General features: G+C 38.4%; 1 protein-coding gene and 1 pseudogene across 7 annotated transcripts in view; one reads left to right on the top strand and one right to left on the bottom strand.

Moving 5' to 3' along the window:
* Nucleotides 1-27,072, bottom strand: part of TNRC6A (trinucleotide repeat containing adaptor 6A) — a 204,464-nt gene that overhangs the window by 68,896 nt on the left and 108,496 nt on the right. For 5 of the 7 annotated variants that reach the window (XM_075564629.1, XM_075564628.1, XM_075564632.1 and 2 more), the window contains 2 exons: nucleotides 18,808-18,895; nucleotides 9,009-9,030 (listed from right to left, as the gene is read on the bottom strand). The exons of 1 other annotated variant lie outside the window; for it this stretch is intronic. In XM_075564629.1, coding sequence (XP_075420744.1) covers nucleotides 9,009-9,030; nucleotides 18,808-18,895 — 110 coding nt within the window. The remainder of the gene's footprint in view (nucleotides 1-9,008; nucleotides 9,031-18,807; nucleotides 18,896-27,072) is intronic. One more of the 7 variants, XM_075564634.1, reaches the window with a different exon arrangement.
* On the top strand, nucleotides 9,274-9,362 carry LOC142423496 (U2 spliceosomal RNA; annotated as a pseudogene).

The following is a 27,072-nucleotide window of genomic DNA, read 5'->3' as shown; positions in this document are numbered from 1 at the left end:
ACACACGCCCTCCTTGTCCCACCATCATCATCAATTAAGGCTTCAAGCCATACTAAAAAATAAAATAAAATCTGTTTAAAGTTAGACATCAAAAGATAATTCCCACTTTTAGACCTCACATCTTAAAGTAACACAAAGGGAAAAATTGCTGGTTTGCCTGATACTGTACTCCAGAGTCTACACCATCAATAAAATCTTTTCCTGAGATGTACTGACAAAACTCAGGTTAAAGTATATTACAAAACTGTTCTATGGCAGAGATGAAAATAATACTAATGGATAATCTATCGGGGGGTTATGGGGGGGAGAGAAAGAGCTGGTACGGAGGACTCAATAGAAAGTAAATGTCTATTGGGCCTCCACTCAAGTACTCCCTCAATGCACAAATACTTTGTTCTATTAAACTGGCATTCCATGATGCTCACCATCCCGACACAATCACTGAAGACAAATAAGTGCATAGGCAAATGTGGTGAAGAAAGCTGATGGTGCCCGACTATCAAAAGATATAGCATCTGGGTCTCAAAGGTTTGAAGGTAAACAAGCGGCCATCTAGTTGAGAAGCAACAAAGCCCACATGGAAGAAGCGCACCAACCTGAGTGATCATGAGGAGTCAAAGGGATCAGGTATCAGGCATCATCAGAACAAAAAATCCTATCATTGTGAATGAGGGTGAGTGGGAGTGGAGACCCAAAGCCCGTCCGTGGGCAATTGGACATCCCCTTAGGAAGGGTTGCAGGGAGATGAGCCAGTCAGGTTTAGTGTAGCAACGATGAAACATACAACTTTTCTCTAGTTCTTAAATGCTTCCTCCCCACCCCACTATCATGATCCCAAATCTACCTTACAAATCCGGCTAGACCAGAGGATGTACACTGGTACAAATAGGAACTGGAAACACAGGGAATCCAGGGTTGATGACCCCTTCAAGACCAGTCCTAAGAGTGGCGATATCAGGAGGGTGGAGGGAAGATAGGGTGGAGAGAAGGAACTGATTACAAGGATCTACATATAACCTTCTCCCTGAGGGACGGACAACAGAAAAGTGGGTGAAGGGAGATGTCGGACAGTGCGAGATATGACAAAATAATAATTTATAAATTATCAAGGGTTCATGAGGGAAGGGAGAGCAGGGAAGGAGGGAAAAATGAGGACCTGATGCCAGTGGAGAGCAAATGTTTTGAGAATGAGGGCAATGAATGTACAAATGTGCTTTACACAATTGATGTATGTATGGATTGTGATAGAGTTGTATGAGCCCCTAATAAAACTATTAAAAAAACCCAAGTATATCAATAAGGAAATGTATAGAATAATGGATGTAAAACAGATTTCACAGGGACAGTCATGAATATACATTCGGATGGAGTTATGATTCTTAAGAAAAAAAGAAAATGATGATGGCAACATATGTACAAATATACTTGATACACCTGATGTATGGAATGTTGTAAGAGCCCCCAATAAAATGTTTTTTTTTTAAAGTGTCTTCTCCATCCTTTTGAAGGATGAATATAACAAGGGGCATGTTTTTATTTTCTGTGAAAGGTTCCTTACATGGCAGTTAATAGAGTGGCAGCAAAATATTTCAAACCTAATCTAGAGGTCAGATATGTGCACCATAAATAAAGATGTTTCCATTTTCCGTAAGTGTGAAGCAAGGAAAATGCTTTTAGATTTAGTTTCTTGTTTGGTCCCTAAAACCCTTATTATTTTTCATCACTCAAAAGATGTTTTGGTTTTTTTTAAGACGTAATAAAAATTTTTAAAGCTTTTAAAATGATTTCTGAAATCAACCACTTGACTCACTACAAATTTGTCAAATCCTCCCTGATTCAAAAAATTATGCTGGTTTTACAATTTTGTTATTTGTTTCATTATACTAAACCAACGGGAAAATATAATAAAAATTGTTAAACACATCTCTCTAGAATATTTCAATACTCGGATAACTGTGGTTCATTCAGTAACCACTACTGAACATGAAAAATTATATGACCTTCCCATTTTGCCTTCCATGTGACTGTAGGGTTGTCTCAGAGATGGAAGCAGTAGCGTTAGTACTCAAATCCTAGCTGAAGTCCTTAATTGTATAACCAATGGGCAAGTTGCTTAACTACTCTTGGCTTTAATGTTACCTATATCAAGTTGTGATATTGATCTTTCATAGATCTACCAAACCAAACAAACCAACTACCATCCCTGTGATGACCCTGCAGGACAGTGCAGAACTGTTCCTATGTGTTTGTGACACTAACTTGTTACAGTAGAAAGCCCTGTCTTTCTCCTGTAGCGGCTAGTGGTTTCAAACTGCTGACTGACCTTGTGGTTGGTAACCCAAAACACAACCACTACGCCACCAGTCTCTTCTCATAATCTACAGAGTGGATTAAATGCAAACTACTACTTTTCTATTATACTACCGTGAATCCCTACTCATGTCATTTTTCAAATTACAACCATCTGAAATCCCAGTCTGCTGCCCTGGCCCCACAAATTTCCCAAAATCCAATAAACAAAGGATTACATACATCAAATACATTAAGAAGCTTTTAAGACCCAACTGGTGACCATTTGATTAGTGGTTACATACTTAGAATATTTTCCCTAATTAAATGAAATAAATAAAAAGGATAATGTCTGATATTTAAATATTCAAATTAGCTATAAGAATATATTAAATAAGCCCCGACCTACAATTAATTCTTTCTTGAATAGCTTAATCACTCCCTTATATCAACTGATTTAAGTAATGAAATGTTAACCTGAGGGCTGCAGTTCACATATGCAGAGATTTATTGTAGTTACATTAGTTACACATGTCTCTGCAATCCGTTGCTGATTGCAATCAAGCTCTCTCCGTCACACGTTTGTCTTAGTCTGAACAAGGTACCTTCCAAAAAAGGTCCATTCAAAAACCAAGACTTCCAGAGGGATTGACTGGGCTAATTAAAGGCAGAGAGATCAGCTCAGCAGGTTACGGTGACTTTTCTTTGGCATGCCCAAGGGTTCATAATCTTGATGGGTTTTCTTGAAGAACACAGGATGACCATGGAGCTTAGTAGGAAGCCATTTCATGAAAATCCCACTGGTGAGAAAATGGCCAGGAAAGTTCCCCAAAGGAATTTACTGTCCACGACACCAATACACCTGCACATTCCTCAAGGGTCCTAAGGACTATCCTGTAAAAATTCCACAGCCTATAAGAGCTCCCAATAAAATGATTTCTTAAAAAAGAAAAGAATGTCACTGGGAAACCTTACCCGATCTACCCTACAGCCTGGTCTTTACCCTTCAGACTTTCCCAGCCGCGACACCACCCGAATCAAAGAACACTGAAAGGAACCGTGAGGAGAGTCACGCATGATGTCAAAAGGCCTGTGGAGAGGGTGCTAACTAAGGAGCGAAGGACTCTTCAGGGAGGATGAGAGTAGCGGAAGCACTGCCTTCGAAAGTGGACAGACGAGACAGAAGACAGAGGGACAAACAGGCTTTACACTTTGATGCTTTTGTTTAAAGATTTCTATGGTTTTATAGAATTTTGGGTTTTTTTTTAATTTTCGCCTATCTTAAGTCTAGCATATAGAACAGTAGAAACCTTGTCCTTAAATGTTGATTAATTTTGCATGAATTATTACATTAAATCAAAAAGAAAATAGCAGCAACGAACCACCTTTTCTTATTTGATCACCACAAAATAAGAGGATCTTTTTCTCTATTCCAGCTTTCACTTCAGACTCCCAACACTTAGAACACGGTTTTTTTTTACAAAATCATCTGAACAAAAAAGCACTGACTGGACAATGTTCGTGGTCAAGATCAAACACTATTTAATCTGTTGCAAGATTTGTAAAAGGATCAGGTTTCCAAAACAAGCCAATGTCAGAGCTCAAAACTTAAAAAAAAAAATCTTTATTTTTAATCAAGTTCCCAAGAACACTTTGTGGGATATGAATTACTTCACTGTCTTTACATTATACAGGCCAAAGGTCAATTCTAAGTTTAAACCTTAACTCATCACTTCGCTGCTGCATCAAAAATATAGTCGTCACATAAAACATCAAATGTCCCAGTTTTCAAAGTTCAAGTCACAAAGTGCAATACCTCTTTCAAGAATATCCCATCACTCATTACACTTTTCCACATTTTTATTAAACAAACCATGGACTCACTGGCATCAAATAAATATCCAATTGTGTTCATATGGACATCCATTGTTCATCATTATTACATAACTTACTTTAACTTATGCTATTTTTACATAATTCCAATTTTTTAGCTACAGTTTTACCACTAAATTCGGGAATATTTGCAGTTTTTATTCAAATGGAGAAATAAGCAACTTTAGAAAGAAATAAGCTTCATTGAGAGAAAACTCTATGGGGAGGGAGCTACAGCCTGAAGAGTTATACTCAGTGTATGCATTAATATCTTGACTATTACAATAATCACGAAGGCTCAACAGCTATGTTCTCCACTGAAAATTAAAATTTTAATTCCTCAGTTGCATTGGCTACATTTCAGTAACGTATTCATTAGCCACATGTGACTGAACTTGGGCTGTGTATAGACACACTTGTATTGAAAGACAAAAATTATGTTGAAAGTATAAACTGCAAGAAACTGAAATTCTGGTTTAAGTAATCTGTCCTGATTTTTCCATTTTGTCAAGCAACTGAATATGCAAACAATTCTATTGATAACACAGTGTAGAGACCAGAGGAGATCAGTGAGACACAACTAAATGCCATGTGGTAGCTTGGATTACATTCTAGAACATAAAGAAGAGTTCAATAGAAAAACCAGTGAACTCCAAAGAAAGTCTCACTTTTAGTACCAATGTCTGTGATATTAATAATGGATGAAATAGGTATACAGGAACCCTGTTCTATCTTTTCAAATTGACTATAAATCTAAAATAGTTTATTTTTAAAAAATACAACTGTGTGGTCAAACCTGGCCCCCAAACCTCAGTCCAGTCTACCATTTCTAATCGCTGAAAACTCCAAACCATAGGATCAAGCAAACATATACATGGTGCAAAAATGCAAGAGCATGGTACATTTTCATAAATCAGAATATGATCTAGTAGAGCCAATTAGGAAGGAGGTGCCGTCAAAAGAAGAACGAAGTATGTGAGACAGAGGGCAAAACAACACGTGCATTTTGAAGTGGCTTTCAGAGGTCACCAAAAATTCTCAGAGTTGTAAAAACCTTTAACAAAAAAACCCAAATAGGCTCATATTTTAAATAAGGATGTAAAAGAATTATTTTGCACACTTAGAAAGGATATAAACAATAAATGCTCAAAGTTCACGTTGGAGAAACAGACATCCATGCATCAGTCAAAAATGTAATATAGAAATTAATGAAATTCCTAGTTAGATCATGGGAGGTCAGATTAAAAACAGTCTTGAAAGTATAGAAAGATCATTGTGATTGGTTCCACCTCACCCCCCCCCCCTTCTCCTTCCCCTCCTGGTATGGCTACTCTCAATATTGGTCCTGAGGGGTTTATCTGTCCAAGATTCCCTGTGTTTCCAGCTCTTATCTGTACCCATGTACATGCTCTGGTCTAGCTGGATTTATAAGGTAGAATTGGGGTCATGATAGTCAAGGGGAGGAAGTATCAAAGAACTAGAGGAAATCTGGATGTTTCATTGGTGCTACACTAATCCTGACTGGCTCATTGCCTCCCCACAACCTTTCTGTAAGAGGATGTCCAATTGCCCACAGATGGGCTTTGGGTCTCCACTCTCCCTCATTCACAACGATAGGATTTTTTGTTCTGATGATACCTGATCCCTTTGACAGCTCATGATCGCACAGGCTGTTGTGCGTCTCCCATGTGGACTTTGTTGCTTCTCAGCTAGATGGCCACTTGTTTACCTTCAAGTCTTTAAGACCCCAGATGCTATTATCTTTTGATAGCTGGGCACCATCAGCTTTCTTCACATTTGCTTAGGCCCCCACTTTGTCTTCAGGGATTGTGTCAGGAAGGTAAGCATCATGGAATGCCAGTTTGATAGAACAGAATGTTCTTGCGTTGAGGGAGTACTTGAGAAGCCCAAAGTCCATCTGCTACCTTAATGCTAAGCCTATAAATATATGCACATAGATCTATTTCCCCATCTTCATATATATTTACATATGCACATGCCTGTAGTTAGGCCTCTATAAATGCCCCTTTGCTTCCTAGTTCTTTCCTCTATTTCCTTTTCCTTTCCTTTTGTTCCACTATCATGTTCAGCCTTCAACTGGGTTGAAGTAATTCCTGTTACACTGCCCTTGACAAGCCTTACAAGGCCTCCTACACCCTCCTCACTATCAATTTTTCTATCACTTGTTGTTCCCATGTCCCTAGGTTTTTTAACCCCACTTCCTTTCACCCACCTCCCCCTCTCCCATGTCTCCCCGGAATCGTCAGTCAGTTTTTTTCTCCTCCAGATTGTTTATCCTGCCTATCTTATCTAGATAGACTTGCAGAGATAATAGTGTGCAAAAAAAACAAAATAGAGCAAAACAAAACAACAAAAACAAAAAAACAATGTTAAAATAAAGAAAAGCCTATAAATAGTTCAAGGTCTATTTGTTGTTGACCTTTACAGTATTTTCCGGTCAGGAAGTGGACAACTGAAAAGTGGGTGAAGGGAGACATCAGACAGTGTAAGACATGAAAAAATAATGTATAAACTATCAAGGGTTCATGAGGGAGGGGGGCACGGGAAGGGAGGGGGAAAATGAGGAACTGATACCAAGGGCTCAAGTAAAAGAAAATATTTTGAGAATGATGATAACATGTGTACACATGTGCTTGACAAAATGGATGCGTGTATGGATTGTGATAAGAGTTGTATGAGCCCCCAATTAAATTGATTGGGGAAAAAAGAAAGTACAGAAAGGTTGGTTTTAAAACAAGAACCTGAAAGTTTAGTTAGCATTTGTATATACAAGAGGATGTTCTGAAAAAGTGGAGTTAAGAAATTTTATTTCGCACTATACCTACACTACATAAAATGTGCTCCTCCCTACATCATTTCACATCCCTGTAACTGCTAGCCATCCAAGTTCAAAGCCACAATATCATCTTATTTTAACTGTACCAACTGTTAATCCTGTCCATTTTATTTCACACATCGATTCTCTTTTTAACCCACAATGCCAAGACCCAAATTCAAATCATCACTCGCCTGAATATTCCTTCTTTTCCTCTCTGATCTTACTTCTATTGATGACACGGAGCACTACTGACACAGAAATGTTCCTCAATCACAATTTCTGGCCTGGGCACTTTAAGCTAAAAAATGTAGCCAAGCATGAAGCCCAACTTCCCTATCCTCCAAGCTTCTTCTGTTATGTGTCCTTCCTCGCCCCATGGAGAGCTAAAAGCCTGATTACTCATCTGTAGATAATCCCCTCTTGTTTATCTGACTCTTGCCCTTCTTGTTCTCCTCTTCTTTTAAGTCCACCTTTCAAATCCTCACCTATCTTTCAATGCCCAGCTTTATCACCACTTTCCACATACGGTGGCTGATAGCTAGCTACAAGGTGGTAAGGGGGGCAGATGGGAGAGCAGGTGTGTCATTCTCATTCCTTTGCTAAAACTCTTGGGTGGACTAAATTTAAAAAGTCAAGCTCCTCAGTACATACAGGACATAGGCTTTCTATATGACCTTACCCCTATGTCTTTAACCACACATGCACACTTCCTGGTTATTTAATGCTCTAAATACTACCTTTGCCTAGACTACTACATTCATTCTTTTGTCTCTTGGATCATATTGATCCCTCTGAAATTTTATTCTTATAAAAATTTTTAACATAAATAGTACTGTGATTACTTATACCAACCAAATTTGAGATAGCAGAAGATCAAAATGAAGAATCTAATGCTGAAGTCAAGTAAGTTAAAACATCTGAGACCCTTTCTTCTAGAGTCAGCTCCTTGAGATGCTGGAAGACTCCTCATTCAGAAACCTAACACTGTATAGATACTGGTGAATAAGTCAAGTTTTTCAGCAAATTTTTAATGCACTTCTGTAGTAAAATGAGGTGCCTTGGGTGATATTCGGGTCAGCTTATACTTGAGTATATACGGTAGGTTTGTTTCATTAACACTCTGCCACCCTTGAAACACCTCATGACACAGATGGATTTGGAAGAAATTATGCTGAGTGAAGTTTTTCAGGCACGAAAGGTCACATATTGTGAGATCATTGTTGTGGAAAGAAAAAAAAATCAAGATAAAGGTTTTTATGCCCAAAGAAACAGGCTTTGATGGTTACTAGAAGTGGGAAAGAATAAGGCACAGGCTAGAGAGTAGACAGGTGTTAACTTGGTGACGAATAAGACAATACTCAACACAATGGGGAAGGAAAAGGAGGGGATGATGGCTGAGAAACAGGGCAAGTCAGCGGAAAGTTTGCTAAGTTTATGCTGTTGAAGACAAAAATGATGATCAGAAATGTAAATCCCCATCTAGTTCATAACTTTGTAAAAATCTACCGTCCTGATGCTTTATGCTTAGTGTGTACTGGGTGCTAATCTGGCACAACAAGCAGAAGGCTAGCAATCTACTATCCTAAGTGATAGCATAAAATGAATGACACTGTCTGCCCTGAGAAGAAATGGAAGACAATCACATGCAGAAAACAAGGAATAAGCAGGCAAAACCCCAAGGGTTGTGATAGTGTTCTAAAGGTAGTCCTAGAAAAAGAGCATTTTCAGATGAAAGACTAAAGGCAGGATACACATGTTCAAAGGCTCAAGAAGAGGACTTTAAGACCTGGGATATAACCTAGGAGGATAGCTATTAGCCATGTGTTCAAGTTGCACGCTCAGAAAGTGATCATGTACACCATGGAAAAGCACACACTCCAAAAATGATCCCAAGAAACCCCTGTTTCTTTAATGTGCTTCTCTCTTCCTACAGGTGAATAAAAATGCATATAAACAACCATGATTCAATAAAAAATGAATAATTAAAAAATAGCTTTAAGCAACGTACCTTTGATTTTTTGTTCAGTGGCCTAAAATAAAAACAAAAAACAATGTAAATATGAAACTGAAATGGATTGTTATGATAAAATGTTCATATACTATTACATTAAGTATACATTTTCAATAAGTAATTTGTCATTCAGATGAATCACATAGGGAAAAGACATGCAAAAGAAAGTGCCTTTTTCATAGAGATACTCCATTAAAAAAGTTGAAAGGTTTTAGATGGCAAACAACATTATCTAAGTTTCCCTTTTTTTAATCAATTAGCAATCGCTTCTCGGCCTTTTGGCTAAGATCAATTGTAGTATCTGTTCTTATCAATTAGCTTTAAAATGTTTTTATATAATTATCACCTTTACATTTAATTTAATTAGCTTTGTGTATTTTTAATAACTTTAAAAGTTCATGTTTCAAACAGTAAAATATTATGGTTTCTGCAAAGAAAACCTGCCTATTTCAGCAGAATTAGTAATAAATTTAATTACCGGATGTTAGGGTACCTTTACAATTAAGCCCAATCAATGTTTAACATGAAAAATTTCAAATTAGTTCCATATGGCAAACCTGATAACTTATTTAAATGACTGTGAACTGACATAAGCCGTACATTCACTGTTTGCTAGTAACTGCCTCAACTTCCACTCTCCTGACATCATAACTGAGAAACATTGAGGACAGTAAGGGTGCGTACCTTAAACTGCAAGGGCCTTGAAACAGAAAGATCAAACTAATAAGCAAAATCAGCCTTTTGATCAAGACCAACTTATATAGAAGTCTTAAAATGAAAAGATACAAGGGTAGGAGAGAATTTCTAACTAGCAAATGAAAAACCAGAATTGTTCCTTAATAAAGACACAGCTGCTCTTTTTGGGGGGGAGGTGGGCCTAGTTCCAATTGTGTTTTTTTAAATCATTTTATTGGGGGCTCATACAACACTTACCACAATCCATACAAGCATCCATTGTCAAGCGCATTTTTACATTTGTTGCCATCATCATTCTCAAAACATTTTCTTTCTACTTGAGCCCTTGTTATCAGTTCCTCAGTTTTTTCCCCTCCCTTCCCGCTCTCCCCCTCCCTCATGAACCCTAGACAATTTTACAAATTATTATTTTGTCGTATCTTACACTGTCCGATGTCTCCTTTCACCCACTCCTGTTGTCCGTCCCCCAGGGTTGTATGTACACCCTCGTAATCAGTTCCCCCTTTCTACCCTACCTTCCCTCCACCCTCCAGGTATCGCCACTGTCACCACTGGTCCGGAAGGGATCATCCACCCTGGATTCTCTGTGTTTCCAGTTCCTATCTGTACCCATGTACATCCTCCAGTCTAGCCGTATTTGTAAGGCAGAATTGGAATCATGATAGTGGGGGGGGGGCACGCATTTAAGAACTAGAGGAAGGTTGTGTGTTTCATCATTGCTACCATGTACCCTAACTGGCTTGTCTCCTCCCTGCAACCCTTCTGTAAGGGGATGTCCAGTTGCCTACAGATGGGCTTTGGGTCCCGAATCCACACTCCCCCTCATTCACAATATGATTTTTTTTTTGTTCTGATAATGCCTAATACCCGATCCCTTCAACACCTCCTGATCACACACGCTGGTGTGCTTCTTCCATGTGGGCTTTGTTGCTTCTAAGCTAGATGGCCACTTGTTTACCTTTTGTTTATCCCACATTTGCTTATGTACCCGCTTTGTCTTCAGTGATCATGTTGGGAAGGTGAGTATCACGGAATGGCAGTTTAATAGAACAGTGTTCTTGCATTGAGGGAGTACTTGAGTAGAAGCCCAATATCCATCTGCAACCTTAATACTAAGCCTATAAATATATGCACATAGATCTATTTCCCCATCATCATATATAAATATATTTACATATGTATATGCCTGTAATTAGCTGTTCTTACACAGGAGCTCTGCGTAATTACGAACTGGGCTGCTAACTGCCAAGGTCAGCGATTCAAAACCACCGGCAGAGCCAAGGAAGAAGGAAGAGGCTTTCTACTCCCACAGTTCTAAGACCCCCACCAAATCCCAGGGGTTGTTCTACTCTGCCCTATAGGGGATCCTGAGTCAGAACTGAGTCAATGGCACTGAATTTGGTTTAGTTGGGATTTTACTGCTATAGGACACAATACTTGATTTTGCTTAGTCATATTTAATTATTAAAAACCTAATTTTTAAATTACATAATTATAGATGTCTATGAAAAGGAATGATCCTTATGTTGATGTAGAACTAATCACGATTCTTTCTCGAAAGTCTTTCCAGAGAGTTAAGTGCTTTATCAAGGTTTCATTTACCATTGCCTCCTCCACCTTTCCCATACACAAAATAAGCCATCTCTATCAATTGCACACCCACACATACCACAGGCATAACTCACATATTGGGGATAGGAAAATAATGCTTGAGGAAACTGTGCTCGACAAAAATGCATTAATTATTATGTGTTATTTCGATATAAATTTGCTCCTTTAAACCTTACAACATAAAGTTCTCTAATATGCAACTCAATTCCATGTTGCTTCAGAACATACAGCAACTTCTCTGAATGGTCAACGTCATCCAATATTCTGTCATCTACAGCATCTGCCATTCAGAACACTAACCTCACCTCATGAAGAAGCTAAGAAGCTCAAGAAACAGAAAGCCCCTGGGTTGCTTCACTCCTTTAAAAAGTGGATGTAACATACTCCTCAAATAGCTTTTAAAAGACAATTTCCAAACCGGTTCAAAGATTTCATTAGTCTGTGATGTCCAAAGTGTAGCCATTACTTCACTACATGTATGTACTTCTGAGCACTGAAAGGTGGCTTGGATTGAGGTGTGTACAAATACACAAAATATGCCAATGACTTAGTACTTTGTAGAACATAGTACATCTTAGTACATTTTAGAATGTAACGTGCCCTGATATTTTCTATTGATTAAATATCAAAATAATGTTTTGGGTACAGTTGACTATGTAAAATACATAAATAGGCTTCAAAATTATAGAAAATGGAATGGGTAATGGAGCTTTTTAAAATTCTCTCATCTTATTGAAATTAAATTAAATGATTTCTTTTTAAGTGAAATCATCATTTAAACTTTCTGGCTCCCAGTTTTCTAATTCTATAAAGGAATTTTAAAAAAATCTATCCTGCTTACTTTTCGAGGCTTATTGTGTAAGGAATATAAAATAATAAAGTGAACTCTTTTGGAAAACCAAGAGTATTCGATTGTAAAGTTATCTTATAGATTCCCTTAAACAACAGAAAGGATTCTGGCATGTTTTGAAGGAAAAAATTTATACGGGTACTTTTAATACATTCTTTTTTTAATCTGAGCAGTGACTCCACTATGCAACTACTACAATATCAAATTGTTACCGAATGAATCAAACTAATGGAAAACACATAGCATGCTGGCTTCTTTGTTTCTGCCGGCATATGCACCACTTGGGCTAAGTGCTAACTCCCGAAGCACAGTTGTGGGCAGAGGGTCTGAAAGCCAGACTGAATGAGCCAGACTGACTGGCTCTGAGTCCTGGCTTTATACTGCATTACCTTAGGCAAGTTAGTGTTTCTAAAGCTGTTTCCTCATCTATAAAACAGAGAAATAAACAAATACCTCAGAGTTTCTGAAGTTCAAAGGATCTGATTTATATATCAGAGCTTAGGACATGTCTAGCATATAAAACCAAATCTACCCATATCCACTGACATCATCTGAGATTGTAAATCTTGACTGGAGCAGACAGCCCGATCTTTCTCCTGAGGAACTGCTGGTGGGGTTGAAATGATGGCCTGGCAGTTAGCAGCCCAGTGCTTATCCCAGGGCCCCACCAAGGGTCATATAAAGAGCTCGGAAATAGATAACAGAGAGAAGCATTTAATAGGTACCTGCTGCTGCTATCTTGAGCCTCCACTGGCCACTACTTTTGCCTTATTATCTCTCTCACAACTAGAAATGCCCTGACTCTGCACTTACCCCCTGGTGCCCTAGTCTATCTTCTTTCTCGTTGACTCGTTATTTAGTGTCTTAACAGTGTCTAACCTAATATGAAGAATAAACAGTCCAATTAACTTGTGTTAAATTGGCTAATTACTGTGAGGAAGATTTTCTACCACACCCCATATGGAATCTAGGTCTGAGGAATGACACACATTTTAAACAGAAGCGGGACAGAGAAAATAGTAAGCTGAAACAAGGGACAAGACTGTCAGAGCATGCTGAGCTGCCCTTGGAATGCAAAGCTCCAGGCCTGGTCACAAAGCCACCTCAGCTAGAAAACTGTTGATGGGCCCTGAGCCTCAGAAGAAAATGGTCTTCAGGACACAAGGTAAGTTATACACTGTTAACTTCCTAAAAGGGAGAATGAAGTTTGAAGCTTTCTAGAACTTAAATTCCAATGAAACTTGAGCTTAAAAGAAAACAACCCACAATTCGCTGCCCTCAGTCAACTGTGACCCACAGTCATCCTATGGGACAGAGAGGAACTGCCTCTGCGGGTTTCTGAGACTGTAAATCTGCATGAGTCTAAAAGCCTCATCTTTCTCCTGCAGAGCAGCTGGTGTTTTCAAACGGCTGGCCTTGCTGTGAGCAGACCAGTGAGTAACCCACGACACAGACACAGCCAGGGCTCCTACAACATCCACTTAGGACAAGACACTTACACGGGGCCACAAAACCTCTAAAAACCGTTGAGCTCTAAACACAGTAACAACAAAAATTTCATTTGACTTTGAAACAAAAGAAACCAATGTAGGTTGCTTCTTCCCCCAGCCTTCAACCATTACACGCTTTCTAGGAAGCATAATTACACGCTTACGACAAAGGTTATACTAAAGTATCCCCCCTCCATAATCAACCTATTTCTCAACCTCCCTTTTCCTCACTATATTTCCCACAAGATTCTCTCGAGAAATGTCTTCTAAAAAGAGAAATCCATAGTAACCTACTGCTACTAACGTTATTGCCCTTTTTAAATACTGAAACTGTATTCTCCTGCTACATCAGATTCTTCTACATGCTTCATCTTCTAAATGTGAGAAAAGATTTAGAATTCTTAAATGAGCATAATGTTGGATACAGCTCTTTTGAAAGGGGTTTTACACACACACACACATACACACACACCATCATCCAGTAATTGATCTCTATTTAGAAATATATTGAATCTAAAATATTTTAAAAACCACCTAATAAAATATTTCATTTATATTTAACCTGTAGACTAGGATATACAACTATAGTAAAAGTATCATGGTGGGCCTTATTAGTATCTGTCCATGTAAGACGGTATACAGTGGGGACTTCAAAAAGTTCATGGAAATGTTCCCATCATCAAGCCTCCTCCTATCACATTTAGTTTTCTATATAAATTAGAAGATAACTCACAGTTTGATACTAAATTTTTTAAAAGGCTACATATATAAGGAACTTATATATTTTATGTATTCATGGATGGGACAAAGTCTTTTAAATGCAATATTATACAAATTGCCATACTATATCATTTGTTTTGAAGTTTACTTTTAGATAAAGGAAAAGAAAGCAAAATGTAAAATAATGCTATCAAAAGAAGATCGCAGAACAGAGTTTAGGAAATGTGCCAGCTTAGTGAGTTAGAAGATTTCAATTCAACACAAAGTTTTACAACACTGATGAAAACAGAGTTAGTCATCTAATCTATTCTCCCCCCCTCCCCACCACCCCCAAAAAAGCCAAGCTCATTGCCATCAAGTTGATACTGACTCAGAGAAAGCCCTGTGAGTTTCTGAGACTCTTTATAGGAGTGAAAGCCCCATCTTTCTCCCTGGGAATGATGAGTGTTTTCAAACTGGTGACCTTGCAGATTGCAGCCCAATGCCTCACCACTTATGCCACCAGAGCTCCTCTTCTGCTGCTAAATTATAGTGGATTATTTCTGAAGTATTTTACAGAAGTAAACACAGCCTGAAGTAAATAAGCAGATGATTTTAAATTAGTGAATTATGTTCCAATGTTTATATAAACAGGGCTACATACCTAGCTTATATAAATGTCTGTCTCCTGCCTAGAAACACCTGCTTGCTCCTACTGCCAACAAAAAAGATACGACCCAGGAAATTTGTCTTAAAATTCTTAAGACTCCGTCTTTCCTATGCCCCAGTTATAGAACCTTTTGGTTTTCTGTTTGTTTGCTTGCTTAAATAAGCTACTACAAAAGAACTATGTGTTCCAGCCTGTGGAAAATGCCTCTTGCCATCTCTTCCCCAATTGCTTATAACGCATATTCACTTTTAAAACAGTTCTTTGGAATTTGAAGGACAGCCTTATTTTCAGTGGCAGCATAAATTAAATATAACATTTTTAGTGTTTAAGTTTAATAATTTTCCTTATTATGCTCAGTGGTTAGCTATGACTACGTTTCTATAGGACATATTACTAAAGGTCTGTCAAAAGAAAAAAATTAAAGCTTTTTATGTCTGTAAGTCTAAGGATAGTTCCAGCAGGGAAAGGTTGGGGTGAGAGATAGGAACAATGGTTAGGCAGGGATGGAGTAGAAAATAGCATGAAAAACGGTCAGATTCCATATGAAGCCAAATCACACAAAAATCATCATTCAGGTGTTAAAGACAGATTTATGTTGGGCACATTTAAGGTGTATTTCTTGATGAGTATTCATTCATGTTACAACTTTAAAACTACACTCACATTACACACTTGTGATTGTATGATCATGCTCTTTTTTAACCTTCCTCAGTAAGTAGGTTAAATTCCAAACAAATAAGCTTCAGAATATATTATTGCCTTGGGCCTCTTTTCTAGCCCTTTCGCATACGTACATCCTGATTTAGCAGCTATTACCTAGAACTTCTTAGAAAGAGTCTAACACAACACGCAGATGACTTCCAAACTACTGATTTAGCATGAAGTATACCCAAAGCATTCTCCTTTCATTAAACCTCTGAAGTTGCTTGGCTCTTTTCACTTGGGAAAATAGCCTTTATGCTATGGATTCAGCGTCATGATAATCCTTCCCCAGCCATAAAGAAGGCACAGCTATTTTATAACAAAATTGAGAAGGAAGACTGAGCAGATTGCAACCCCTCTGATAGGGGTCTAAGGCATCAGTCAATGCCAAAGCTTTACAATAGAATCCTGTCCCAAACCCTGGACAATGCCATCCAAAGGGATACCAAAAAACTCAGATGTGATTTGATGGGGATAGTGCATTTGGAGCTCGTTCCACCAGGTCAGACTGCTAATCAAACTTTCTATTTATAGGCTCTGAAAAGATTGTATATGTGTCAGATGATTTTGCTACCACCACAATGCACCTGCTCAGGCACATAGTCATCTCAGTTGCCTCAGTTTTGGGCAAAAAACAGCATGCCTCTCTGGCCCCAAGCACCTTACGCACTTGACCTCGCTCTGTGTGACTTCTTTATGTTTCCATGAATGAAGAGGGACATGAAAGGACAGCGATTTGATGATGCAGCAGAGGTGAGAAAACAACAGCAGCAAAAAAAACCAAAAACGAAGGAGGTGCTCTCAGCCATCCAAACAGATGAGTTGGAAAAATGTTTCCAAAAATGGAATCAGAGATTTTACAAATGTATTAAGTGTAATGGAGAGTACTTTGAAGGTGATAAGGTTGCTTTGTTAAAAAAAATTAAATGCAGAGCTTTGAAACATTCCATTTGGGGGCAAGGGGTGTGCACCGCCTTGCATACCTATGCGTACCTTCCCAGTCACCCATGAGAATAAGCAGAAGACAAGCAACTAAAAACATGTATCATCTTACCCTTAATCCTCCATAGTGCTCTTTATTACACCCTTCACCCCAATATTAACTATAAACACCTTACATCGGGCAAGTTCAGAATTAATCTGGTGAAACAGAAGATCCTCAAGGAGATAATGGGCTCCGACATAAGAACAGTGAACATGGCCCAAGACCATAGTGCACTGGGGCACTATGAGATGGAACTGACCTGACAGCATTCGACAATAACCTGTTTAACTGTTTCCAAGATGTATTTAGTCACTCAAACTGGAAGCTAAGAATCTAAATTACTCTTTCTTCACATCCTTTAAACATATTTTGTGGATTCTTTTAATTGTCCCTTCCCTAGTATCTCATTCTGAAGTTCATATCTCTTGACCCTTCCTGACATACAGACTATCAGCACTTATCTCTGAGTTTTTTTTTAATATATCCTTTTGTTTTCACTCCTTATTCACTTAGTCAATTTGTATTTTGAGGAAAAAGTCCCTGTCCCTCTGCTGGTAGTTAAAACTTTTCTCTGTTCTTCTTCTTGCCCACTACCATTAAATCCACTCTAGCTCATAACTTCCTTATAGGACACAGTAGAATGCCCTAAAGGGTCTCAAGGGCCATACATCTTTCTCCTGAAAATAGTTCCCATAAAAAAGAAAAAAAAAAACACACCTTGTATCTTGTGTTTTCCCTCCTATTAAGTTATGTGGAGACAAGTATGTAGCTATTTTGAAGGCTATACCCAGTGCCCTGTGCCTAGCATTAACCTAGCACAGTCATTAAAAGCTAAGGTGCTACCTTTACATTAGGGCAGGGAAAAGGAAATTACGTAACTAGCTCTCTTATAGCATTTTAAGGGCCTTAAAATCTTAATACACTATGTGATGAGTGACCAGCTTAATTCACGGTTATCAGCCTTTTCTTTTTCTATTATTTAAACATTTTATTAGGGGCGCATACAACTCTTATCACAATCCATACATACATCAATTGTGTAAAGCACATCTGTACATTTATTGCCCTCATCATTTTCAAAGCATTTGCTCTCCACTTAAGCCCTTGGCATCAGGTCCTCTTTTTTTCCCCTCCCTCTCCACTCCCCCCTCCCTCATGGGCCCTTGATAATTTATAAGTTATCATTTTGTCATATCTTGCCCTGTCCGACGTCTCCCTTCACCCCTTTTCTGTTGTCCGTGCGCCCCAGGGAAGAGGTCACATGTAGATCCTTGTAATCGGTTCCCTCTTTCCAATCCACTCTCTCAGCCTTTTCATCAATACTTTTAAATTTTATAAATGATGGTTATAGCCTTTTATTTTCTCCTTATTTTTTACTGCTTTGGTTACAGTTCTGATATTATTCACTTGTTATCAAATAATGTCATGGACTTATTTTAAAGTATCAATGTAATCTGCAAATATTTTAAATCAAAGTACTAAATAAAAAAGTCTACTTCCTATTAATATGTATACTATTCTGTCCCCTATTACATTCCTATATAATTTTATTTGTGTTATGTAATAATGGGGGCCCTTCAAAACATTTATGGAATTATGTAAGAGATTATGGGGGGGAGAGATTACGGAATTGGTGCATGAACTTTTGAAGCCCCCTCATATGTATTCTTATCTCATTTAATCCATTTCTCATTTTACCAAACAAAACTATGTAAACTGAGGCTCAGAGATGATAATTAACATTTCTGTCGTGATCCTTCTACATAGAAGAACCAGGTTTTAAATCCTCAACCATGTGACTATAAATTCCATGCTACTACCACTTTTAATAAGATGTATTACGAAACAACCAGAAATAATCAAAAGATAACTATAAAATGCACTTACCTTTGCAAAATTACTGGCAATATTAAATAATTATGCATTAAAAGGTATACAATCAGAAAATGTACTATCTGTGCATATTCAAAGACATTAAAATCAATATCCATTGAGTTTAAACATGAAATCCAATGATTTTTTAACACGTTAAGAGTACTTTTCTTTCTTAATGTCTTAAATTACTGAATATAGATAGTTTACATATATACTACCTTCTTTTGAGCAGCGTCCTTCTTTTTCTTGTCGTCTTTTTTCTTTTTCTTTTCTTCCATCAACTGTTCTTCTTCTTGCACTAAATCCCTGAACCACACAGTTGCAATTAACTTTCCCACAATGTATTAAGAAATAAAAATACTGTTGTATACAGGTTTTTAATTATTAAAGAATTAGAAATAATGACACAACAGATTTGATGTTTTTCTTTCATCTTTCAACAAACTAAACACAACTAGTGATCTAACTCAGAGAGCCTACATACATTACAAATTCCCTTTTCTTGACTAAAGTTACAAGCAATTGAGCTTTCCTCTTAATCAAAGGAAACAACCTAAAATTAGAAAATTTCACATTGGTAAACAAACAATGCCCTCTAATGCTAGAAAGTAAACGTACTAAGTCGAGTTACATTCCTTCTGGCCCAATCCTCAATTAGTACAAAAATGGCAATGCCCGCAATCCTCTTCTACCCAGCTTATGTGGGGTTCCTTTGACTTTCCTTGTTCTAAACAGTTTTACAAAATATATTTCTGGAACAGTTATTCATAAACCGGTGAATTGCATTTGAGTGAAATACTTCATAAACTATAGACATCTGTCTCCATACTGTTCAATCAACAGCTGTGAAACAGTCAATAATGCAACTGATCTCCTATTACTGTGTACATAACACACATCATTTCTGTGGAGGTCTAGAGACGCTTCAAGGTCAAAGCAAGAACAGTAATAGGCACTGAAGGAAAACTGCCTACGGAACAGAAAGAATGGCTATTCAATCCCTCCCACCTAACTACCCAGTCCAGTACTTTTAAGTCACACATATAAGTGTATATGACTTATAAGGACTGTACATGAATCCAGGATAGATCAAATAAGTGCTGGCTGAAAAACTAAACTTTACACAGGACACTGGTAGGATTTGGTGTCCCAGATGAAAGCTCTTCTAGGAGGCTACTGCCAAGTCCCCTTCTATTCACTCCTAAGCAAAGTTTCTCATCAACACCCCTTACACAAGACAGAGAAGCACAGACAACAGACACCGAGTGGGTAATGAGGCCTATGCAGCTGTGACCCAGAGCACCCCAACTACCCACATTAATTTGGCTTGAAACCTTAACCTTCTTCATAATACAACAGACAACCAGGAAATACCAGACTCTGAAAGAAATCAAACACAAATGAGAAAGCACTTAGCTGAAGCCGTCGACCAAAAAAGCCATGAATTATTATCAAGCAGACAAGGAGAGGTGCAGGGGCATGAACCTTGTGGATGGAATGGACATGGCAATGAGGACATGGCAAAGATGAAATGAGAAAGACAGTCAAGTACACAAGGAATTGGAAGGGCTGCTACAGCTGCACTGTGATGCGATTAGAGAAATACATGCCGGTTTGACGAGGGGAGACGCAGTAGATAGCGAAAAACAAAATCGATGATGTTATGCATAACTGGTAACGTAGTAAAGTTAAACATGAGTGTAAAAACAAATTAAAAGCTGAAAGAAGAATATGATAACACTAGATTTCATGTCATTTTCTTCTGTGTAGAAATGTTACTCATGGCTGAAGAGTCAGCATACCCAAACAAGCTCACTCACACTATAACCCTGGGAAAGTAAAAATAAGCGTAATCACATAAACCACAAACATGAACACACAGTAAAAGTGAAGGAGAATAAATTAATTCAAAAGGCAAAGAAGTTACTCAAGGTACTTGTCCTGAGTGCCATGCTCTGGAAGACATGGAGCGGCCAAAGGAACAGCTTATCACTACCTCATACACTGTCTTCCTCAGTCTGTCTCTTCACACTAAAAGTGGGTGGGGATAACTGTCGTAGAAATCTACTTTACAGCATTTTATAGGAAGTGAATGAAGAGTGCTTACTATTATGGATGGAAATGGTTCTCCTCAAAATAAGCACCAAATTGGCTAGAATGATGTCATTACTCCACTTTGTAATCCGATGCAATGCTATCTGCTGTACAACGGCCCTGATTATCAAAAAGCAGTGCTACTGGGGGATCAGTTTACACATGCATGGGTTTATTCCAAGAAATATGTGTTTACACATGCCTCTGTGGTGCAGACAAGTTCTCTCAGCCATAAACTTGTCTTAACCTTGTTGGGAGTGCCTTCCAAACACAAAGGTATAATCAGAACCATGTTCTCCGAGGGCATCTGCTAGATCTGTTAAATTCAAGGCACGGAGGGGTCTGCTCAGAAGGTTATGGTGACTGCATGGGAAGGATCCACAGGGGTAATCCTCATAGATTTTCTCAAGATACACAATTATGGGAGCTTATTAGGAAGAAGTTTTAAGAAAACAAACAGCACTAGTGGGGAAAAGGCGATACTGAGCAAATGTATTCATCAAAACAATGTATCTGTTGAGTTTTCTAGATCCACAAGGGATGTCCTAAGAGTTTCATTGTAAAATCTTACCCTTAGCCAACCTACAGCTCTGATCTTGCTGCCTTCAGACTTCTTTCTGTTCCCAAAACACAATCAACATTTAAAAGGTCTATGATTTGAATGAATCCTTCAGGGATCCCAAAACTGTTGCTGTTGTGTGCCATTAAGTTGGTTCCATCTCCTAGCAACCCCATACCCAACAGAGGGTCTTCTTCCTCTGTGCTGCCCTCCCGTCCATTTTACCAAGCATAATGTCAAACTGAATCCGTGCAGAATTCTTTAGGGAGGGTTACAGAGTTAGAATCACCACCTTCAAAAGTGCATGTTGAAAAATAAAACGTTACATATTTTAAAATAATTTTATGATCATTTAATAATTTCACATTCCAATAATTTTGTTTAATATAGCTTTTTATTATTCATAGCAATATAATTTTACTCATTTATGTTCTAACTTCTAAGGTGTTAATGAAACAATATATAGGCAGAATTGGCTGTAAACTGAGTCAAGTTAATTAGAGAAATAAGGGAAATTAAACAAGAAAGCAGAGATCAGAGGCTCTATTACCACCAAAAACAGAAAGGAGTGGAAAGCACCCTTTGGACCCAGGGTCCCTGGGCTGAGAACCATCTAGACCCAGGCGAAGAGTGATGCCAAGACACAACCGAGAATCTCCAGAGAACCAGGACACAAGATGAGGAGACAAGACTCTTACCCCAGAGCTCACAGAGAAAAGGTTTTTCCTTTTAGCTAAATGGTAAGCGAAGGAATTTATCTGTTAAAGCCATCCACTGGCATTTCTATTTTAGCAATTCCAGGGAAACACTCAAATGTCCAGTCAATGTATCCTCTCACCAATTTCAGTGGTACCTGAAAGATTTTTACTTACCCGGAGTGCACGATGGTATAGTGGGAACTTACTGTGCAATTTACCATCTGGAATCTTCACATCTTTTTGTTGTTCTCTGAATTTTAAGCACTTCCTTCTCTAAGCTTATTGAACATCACTATAATGCTGCAAATAAGATTGCCCCTGGAGATCTGGAATTTTTCTCCAGTCCTATCAGAGTTGATTTTAAAGGCTTTTTATTAGGTTAGCAAGTATTCCGTGTAACACTTAAAAGATGGACCATATTTCCTTTAAAGTTTCAGGTTACTTGTAAACATGCTTGAGAGGAGGCGCTTGGAGGATTTCATCACCACAGCCACCAACCAAGCTTTCCCACATTTTCTCTATCAAAAAGCCAACTAGAAAAAGTGGACTACCTGTGCCCAAACCCTTCATTACCAAGGAGTTAAATGTTAGGAGAGACCCATTTAAGCTGATGGATTTACTAGGTCTCAAAGTCCCATCACAGTTGATACACACTCCACAAAAACAACCAAGCCATTCTAATCGGCAAGCATATATCCTCTGAAGGCTTGTAGCAGGGTATCTCAGAAGGGCAAGTCCCTGTGAATCTATCTTTTTGCTCACAAATGCAGGGCCCCGCTTTCACCAGAACTTGATTTTTATTTACTTATGACCTATATATCATGTATACAGGCTCCGAGGTAGCTTGTTGAGTACCAAGGAGCCCTGGTGGCACTGTTGGGTAGAAGCACTAAACTGCTAACCTCAAGGTGGGCAATTCTAAGACGCCAGCCACCCTGTGGGAGAGAAATGAAGCTATCTGCTCCTATAAAGATTTACAGTCTCAGAAATGTTCTTAGTGCCGCTACAAGTCACAATCAACGTGATGGGAGTTGCTCTTAAGTAGCAATAATAATGAGAAAACTTGCTAGGAAGATGGAAATGTTCTATAAATTTGGTGGTCACACATGTGCCAACTCGTTCATCTATACATCATAATATATAAATTTACTATATGTAAATTACATCACAAAGTTAATTCTAATACAGAGGGGTTAGAAGGGAGACCCAATGTGATAAACAGTGCCAGGATGGCATATACCAGACAATAACTCAAGCTTCGATTTTTACCCTTCTTTTCAGAAATCAATACAAATTATTTACTAATACTATCCAGGAACTTATTTTCTCAACAGCATGTATAACAGATTCATCTGTTTTAAATTTAATCTATTCAATAGTTCACTCTAACTTTTAGCAAGTTTTTCCTTGATTAGGCCAAATTCTGTGTGCTGGCTAACTTTTACTCACTGTTCTGAGGAATAAAATTAAATGTTAAAACTGGATTAAAATGCTGCAATGGCTGTACTGGGCAATTTATATTCTAATTTAATTATCACCACCGTAATGATTAATGTTGCAAGCTGCCTTCAACGTGGTGCCATTTCTGACGATTGCATGCACAGTGGAAAACACACTCCCACCATTTGTTGGGTTCAATGTCAAGCCCTAGTGACCCGCAGGCTTTCACTGTTTGATTTTTGGAAATACAACGAGTCTTCTCACTAGTCCATCTTTGGGAGTTCTACTAAAAACTGCTCAGCATCATAGCACTATGCAAGCCTCCACGACAGGTCGTGACTGTGCAGGATACACCAGCCAGGAATAGAACAAAGGGTCTCTCCTGCATTCTACTACCTCTGCCTTCATGGTTAAATACATTTCCTTTTATACATGAAGAAACTTGAGGCTCGTAAGAGTTAAACTTGTCCAAGGTCATATAGCGTGTACACAAAGTAAAGATGTGATTCAAAGAGTCAAAAGTCTTTCCCTTCCTATGGTACCTTACTGGTATCCTCTTCAGGACCCACAGAGACTCGAGGTTTTTGCTCTGAATGGGCCAAGGAGCAGATCTGCTTACATACAGGATACCTTTCCCCTAGACTGTGAGTCTCCACAGTATTTTTTCTTATTTCATTCCATCTTCTACAAGAACCCTTGTAACACAATGTATAGCAGGAAACACAGAGTAATAGAACTCCAAGAACATGTGGGTGCAGTTATGAGCAAGAAAAGCAAACTATAAAGAAAAAACAAACGGTCACTAGTTTTAACGAGAGACCTTTTAAGAGAGCAATTACACATGCGCACGTGCGCACGCACACACAGGCACACAATGCAACTAGTGAATAAGTGAATAAGATCCAGCAATTGAGAGTTTAAAAGGAAATAGGAAAGTATCTATAAAATTATCGGGAGAAAGCAAAAAATGTGTCCTAAAAAAATTCACAAAAAGTGCAAAACCTCTGACAGAGAACTTTAAAAAGTACCTGGAATGAGTTAATTCTCTGCATCCAAAATTATTGAATAAGAATTATATATAGTGTTTAATCAATCACCAATTAAGAAATAGAGAGCAGAGCACACAGTGTTTGCTTCGGCAGCACATATACTAAAATCAAAAAGCAATGCGGCACACATTCACTCTGACAGCCTACCAGTCTGCTACACACTGGGAGAACCCATACAGAAAACATGACTTCAACTGTATAAGAAAAATAACTGAACACCGAGCAATGCACAACCAGGAAGTGTAATACTCTGTTAAGAAGTTCAGAAAGTGACACAAGTATGAGTTACAGCCACAGAAGGCTTCATGGAACAGTTGTTAATCTGGGCTTTGAAGAGGCAGAAGCTATGAGAGACACAAAAGAGAAGTAGTGCTTCAGGCAAGAAGTAGGCAAACAGGTATGGACACAAAGAAAACATAGTCTTGCAGCATGGAACTTCCTGAAGGAATGCTAACTGGAATTGGGGCGGTAGGGGGGGGGATGGAGTTGGGAAAGAGTAGGAAGTTGGCTAAACAGGGTGGGAAAAACGCCGCAATAAATGCTCCTGAACGTGCAACAGTCTGAACCATGCCAGCACAGCGGAAAGTGAAAGCAAACCATAAACCCAAGGGAATAAGGAACAAATTGTAGTAGGTGGCAAAATTAGTGAAAGATGACAGTAGAAAGTGAAGTTAATGACAACTCCAGATTTTGAAAATCAAAATTTCTGTTAGAAATGACCATATGGAACACAAAGGCAAAAAAAAATTTTTTTTTTTGCTTTACTTTCAGGAAGGAGAAAACAGGAGAATTTCTATTCTGATATAGAAAAGCCAGTTTGCATGTTATAAGCAAGTTATAAAAGTTTGTCTTCTACCAAATACACACATATATATGCTGAGCTGGGATAAAACAAAACATACATTTCCCCTTAAGAGACACCACCTTATTTTATTTCCTCCCTGACATCCTCCTTCCCCTATTTGCTCACCTCCTCTTTTTACGTCTTCTTCTTTGCCTACTATTCAATCACCACACAGTCAGTCTAGCACTACACAATAGGAAGACGCTGGTAGCATTCAAAACTTTAAATTCACCAGCTGAAAGAGATAGACACCCAACTGCAGGAAGATATTAGGAAGGTGAGTGAAGTCAAGGTTTAGATCAGCTTTCTGGAACTTTGGCAGTGAATCAAACAGAACAGGATAAAATTAGGCTTTGGAGGTGGTGTTTGCTAGTGATTTTTCTTTCTTGGTTTTAATAAGGAGTCCTGCTGATGCAGTGGGTTGCACACTGAGCTGCTAACAGCAAATTCAGCAATTCAAAACCACCAACTGCTCTTTGGGAGAAAGATGAGACTTCTCACTCTCATTATGATTTACAGTCTCCAAAAGCCACTGGGGCAGTTCTATTCGTCCTATGGGGTCACTAAAATCAGAATCAACTCAATGGAAGTGAGTTTTGGGGGTTTGTTTTTTGTTGGAGCACTTATCTAGAAGTGTAAATGGGGTTAACAAAAACCAGAAGTTCAGAGAGGTGACAGTGGAGGAGGCAACATGAAAAGAGATTAGTTTTCAATCGCAGGTAGATAAATATCCATCAATTTGGAAGCAGCTAAGTGAAAATGATATAGCCGTTAAATGGAGTACTACACAGCTGTTAAGGAGTTAAGAAGAGTCCCTGGGTGGTGCTGAGAAGTAACATGCTAAACTATTACGTGAGTTTAAGGATCTTAATTCACCCTAGAGACACCTTTAAGAAAGTCCTGGAGAGCTACTTGTGAAAAATAGGTTCTAATCTGGCACAGACGGTGTCACCTAATGTGAAAAGATCTGGAAGAGGCACACTAATTGGAAAAGTAAATAATTTTCATTATGCTACCTTTTGTGTAAAACAGGGAAAATATAAATAAATACCCACACAGGCTTGTACTGGAGTGTGTAAACCTAAAATCTAATAAAAATACCTAAGTGAGGCAGGAGGATACGAAGAAAAGGACACAAGCAATAATGTGGCAGCAATGTTAAGTATTTCTAAATAGTATGTCGTTTTGAACTATAAAGCAAAGGCTGAAAGTTTACGTTTGCAGGTACAGGTGGTAGTGATGAAGAGTAGGCACAGCTTCATAAAAATGAAGGTAGTAACACTGAGATTGGAAGGTCGGTATCATTTCACAAAGAGGCTACACAGTTGAAGGGCCCCGCTCATCTGTCAGTCTGTTGCACTGTGATGGTGTGCATGCTGCTGTGCGCTTACAAACGATACCACCAGACCTTCAAATGCCACCAGGGTCCCAGAGGGGACAGCTTTCAACCGAGTTTCCAGAAAAAGACAAGATAGGAAAAAAGAAAAAGGCTAAGCACTTCTGGAAAAGAAGCCACCGAAACCCTCCAAATGCTAACAGAACACTGTCTGACATAGTGCCAGAAGGGGAGCCCCTCAAAGCAGAGTTAATCTTAAAGACGTGGATGGAGCAAAGCTTTCAAGACCTTGCTTTCTTGTGTCGATTCTCAAGCTGAGAACAGCTGCAAACATTCACTAGTAATAGAAAGGGCAATGGATGAAGCACAAATCTAGGAAAATTAGAAGTTGGCAAAATAAAATGGAGTACATACAGTTCAATATCCTGGGTGTTGACGAGCTAAAATATACCGGTATCGACCA

Source organism: Tenrec ecaudatus, chromosome 12, assembly GCF_050624435.1.
Source record: "Tenrec ecaudatus isolate mTenEca1 chromosome 12, mTenEca1.hap1, whole genome shotgun sequence".
NCBI lineage: Eukaryota > Metazoa > Chordata > Mammalia > Afrosoricida > Tenrecidae > Tenrec > Tenrec ecaudatus.
Note: the sequence above shows the minus strand (reverse complement) of the source record. Positions and strands in the feature narration are given on the sequence as shown.